The following is a 2,736-nucleotide window of genomic DNA, read 5'->3' on the forward strand; positions in this document are numbered from 1 at the left end:
CCCCCGCCCAAGCTCCCCCCCCGTCACACATACGCACGCACACACTGGGCGCCGCCTCAACCCCCTCCCCCCCCCCCCTGCCTTCAGGTTGGCATCTGCTCCTCGTGCGGCTGCACCACTATCTGGGCCGCTTTTTGGATCATCGCCCCCATCTCCGTGCTCGCCTACCGCTTCGGCCTCTGGTTCAACATCTACTTTTGCGGCAAGTTTCTCGGCGGGCCGGTGGACGACCCCCTCGGCGCCTCGCGAGTGCACTGCCGGCCAGGCGCCTCTCCCAGAGGCCCGCGACGTGCCACGACACTGCGCCGTAGGCGCCTCCGCGCTGCACTACTGGCCGGGCGTGTGGTCGATGATCGCCTGCGGGCTGCTGAGCGACCCCGACATCTGGGACGCGACCTACGGCACCGAATTCAGCGGCCGGACCACAAAAGTAGAGGACTTGACCTTGGACGACTTTTCGGGCATCTTCTACGGCGGCAACGGCATGCAGCTGGCGTATCAGCTCCTTTCGGTCGTCGTGATCACCCTGTACGGCCTCGCCTCGTGCTTCCTCCTCTTCTACGGCATGAAGCTGTGCGGCACCCTCCGCGTGCCCGAGGTTCGCGAGAGCGTCGAGACCTCGAGAGGGCCTCCACCCCACCAGCCTGAGTCAGAAGCGCACGCGGGTTGGTGATAGGCGGACGAGCTCGAGGGCCTCGACGCGACGCACCACGGGGGACTGGCCTACACCGACACGGACGTGCACATCGTCCCCGCGGGGCTCCGCCTTCGCAAGAAGAAGGCCGACATGGATGCGACCAAGGACGGGACTGAGTCGCCGGAGGGCACAGAGTCGCACGAGGCGTGAGAAAGCAAGCTCATGCGTCCCGCCCCGAGCCCACCCCGCACCGCGTGACTCAGACCCTCCCGCTTCGGGCCATCCTTGGTCGCGCGGTCGGAGCGGAGCACACGGCATGGGCAGCGCGACCCGACCGGCTTAGGCTTTCGGAGCATCAGCTCAATGTACATTGGCGCCCACCCATCTCTCGCTCTCGGTAGCTTCTGCCACATCTCTCGGCTTGATGGCCCCCCTGAGGCGCGCGTTCTGCTCTAGCCTCTACGTATGGGGGCGCCCTCGGCAATCTCTTTCTCGCCTCTTCCCGGATCGCGGATGATGCACTTAGTTCTCGAGAGCAATTCTTCTGTTTCTCGGGCTGTGTGTGTTGCCTGCTGTACATACGTGGCCCAGTGTAGCAGTCTCAATGACAATGTGTGTTCTGAACTCTCGATCTCTACGGGTGTGATATTTCCCTCTTCGTCTTGATGGACTTGTCTTCTTGTGTATTTTTGTAGTATAGGTATAGGCGAAGATTGTGGGTACGTTGAATCCGCGTTCACGCGCTTGCTTTTTTTTCGCTCCAGTCCTGCGGATCTTCATAGTAGACCGGAGGGCTACGAAGCCTTTCACACTCCAAGGGGCTGATCCGCGTTGATTGAAAGAGATCAACATCTGTCCATGCGTGGCGTGCTTGGTGCTCGTCTGCAGGGCGGGGTGGGGCACGTGAGACCACGACAGAAGTGAGCTGCTCAGAAAAACTGTTGCGCGTTTCTATCTTGGCCCTGCCCCCGCTCTGGGAGCTCTCTCTCCCACACCCGCCTCATTGGCTGTCCATGCTATCGCCGCCCTCGGCGCCGCCGGCCCCCTCCTCCTCCGCCCCTGCCTCGTCGCTGCTCTCCGGCTCACACTCAACCTCCACCTTCGCCTATACACCAAACCAGCCAGCACCGTGAAGGCGCGCCCCCGAAGTCCGACGCCCTCCACCGGGCTGGCGCCCACCATCACAGCGGAGGGAGAAGCGTGCTCGCCGTTCTCGGCGGCGAGCGGCTCCGCCTTCGCCGCGTGTGCGGCGGGCGCAGCCTCGGCCGGCTCGCTGTCGCGGCTGGCGTCGGCGGCGGGCAAAGCGCCAGTGGCGTGCTTGATCGGCTGGTAGACGGGCTGGTGCGGCCGGCCAGCCTTGTCGAGCTTGACGCAGCCGTCGGCCTGCGTCTCGAAGGTCCAGCCGCCGCTCCCGCCGCCGGCGCGCCCCTCCCAGACCCACGCCGGCCGGAGCCGCACCGGCGGCGCGCTCGTCGTCAGCCCCGCGAAGCGCGCCGGGTCGATCGCGGACTCGACGCCCAAGCCTCGCTTGGGGGGCGGCGGCGGCGGCGGCGCGCTCGACGCGGCGGCAGCCGGCGGGGGAGGCGGACGCGAGGTGAGCACGACCGGCCACCAGCCACCTTCGAAGAGGAGCTCGAGCTTGTCGCCCGGAGAGAGGCGCGCGTGGAAGCCGTCGGGCGGCGGCGGCGGCGGCGGGCGCAGCTCGTCCTCGGTCGCCGGCTGGACCCACTCCTTGAGCGTCTCGTCCGCGTGCGCGGAGGCGTGCAGGCACGAGTAGCGCACGCGGTAGAGGCCTGCGACGCGACTCGGGCGGTGGGCGCCGAGGGGCAGCGCGCAGCCGCGATGGCTCGTGAGGGGTGAGAGGGGGGGGTGGCGGGGGTGGCGGGCGCGCGGGGGGGGGGGGGGAGGGGGGTGGCCGGGTTTGCGGGGTTGGCGGTGGTGGCCGTGGTGGCCCTGGTGGCGGGGTTGGCGGGGTTGGCGGGGTTGGCGGGGGATAACGCGCCGTCCCCCCGGCCGGCGGCGAGGACGAGCGCCTCGAAGGGCGCGCCCTCGAGGTCGGCGGCTGAAATCCGGACCTCGACCTCGCTCCCCTCCACCAC

General features: G+C 68.1%; 2 protein-coding genes across 2 annotated transcripts in view; one reads left to right on the top strand and one right to left on the bottom strand.

Moving 5' to 3' along the window:
* The window catches only part of AMT14 (putative ammonium transporter), a gene marked incomplete at its 5' end in the record, with an annotated part of 2,985 nt that extends 1,633 nt beyond the window's left edge, over positions 1-1,352 (top strand). The window contains 4 exons of the mRNA XM_005771879.1: positions 88-222; positions 266-598; positions 677-1,039; positions 1,068-1,352. Coding sequence (XP_005771936.1) covers positions 88-222; positions 266-598; positions 677-847 — 639 coding nt within the window. The 3' untranslated portion in view covers positions 848-1,039; positions 1,068-1,352. The remainder of the gene's footprint in view (positions 1-87; positions 223-265; positions 599-676; positions 1,040-1,067) is intronic.
* A 62-nt stretch (positions 1,353-1,414) lies between these two features.
* Positions 1,415-2,736, bottom strand: EMIHUDRAFT_451137 (hypothetical protein; the record flags this gene model as incomplete). The annotated part of the gene is made up of 3 exons (XM_005771880.1): positions 1,415-1,742; positions 1,817-2,430; positions 2,640-2,736. Coding segments are annotated over 3 exons (728 nt in total), but the record flags the coding sequence as incomplete, so codon positions are not given.

The sequence above is a fragment of the Emiliania huxleyi genome (assembly GCF_000372725.1).
Source record: "Emiliania huxleyi CCMP1516 unplaced genomic scaffold EMIHUscaffold_37, whole genome shotgun sequence".
Lineage (NCBI taxonomy): Eukaryota > Haptophyta > Isochrysidales > Noelaerhabdaceae > Emiliania > Emiliania huxleyi.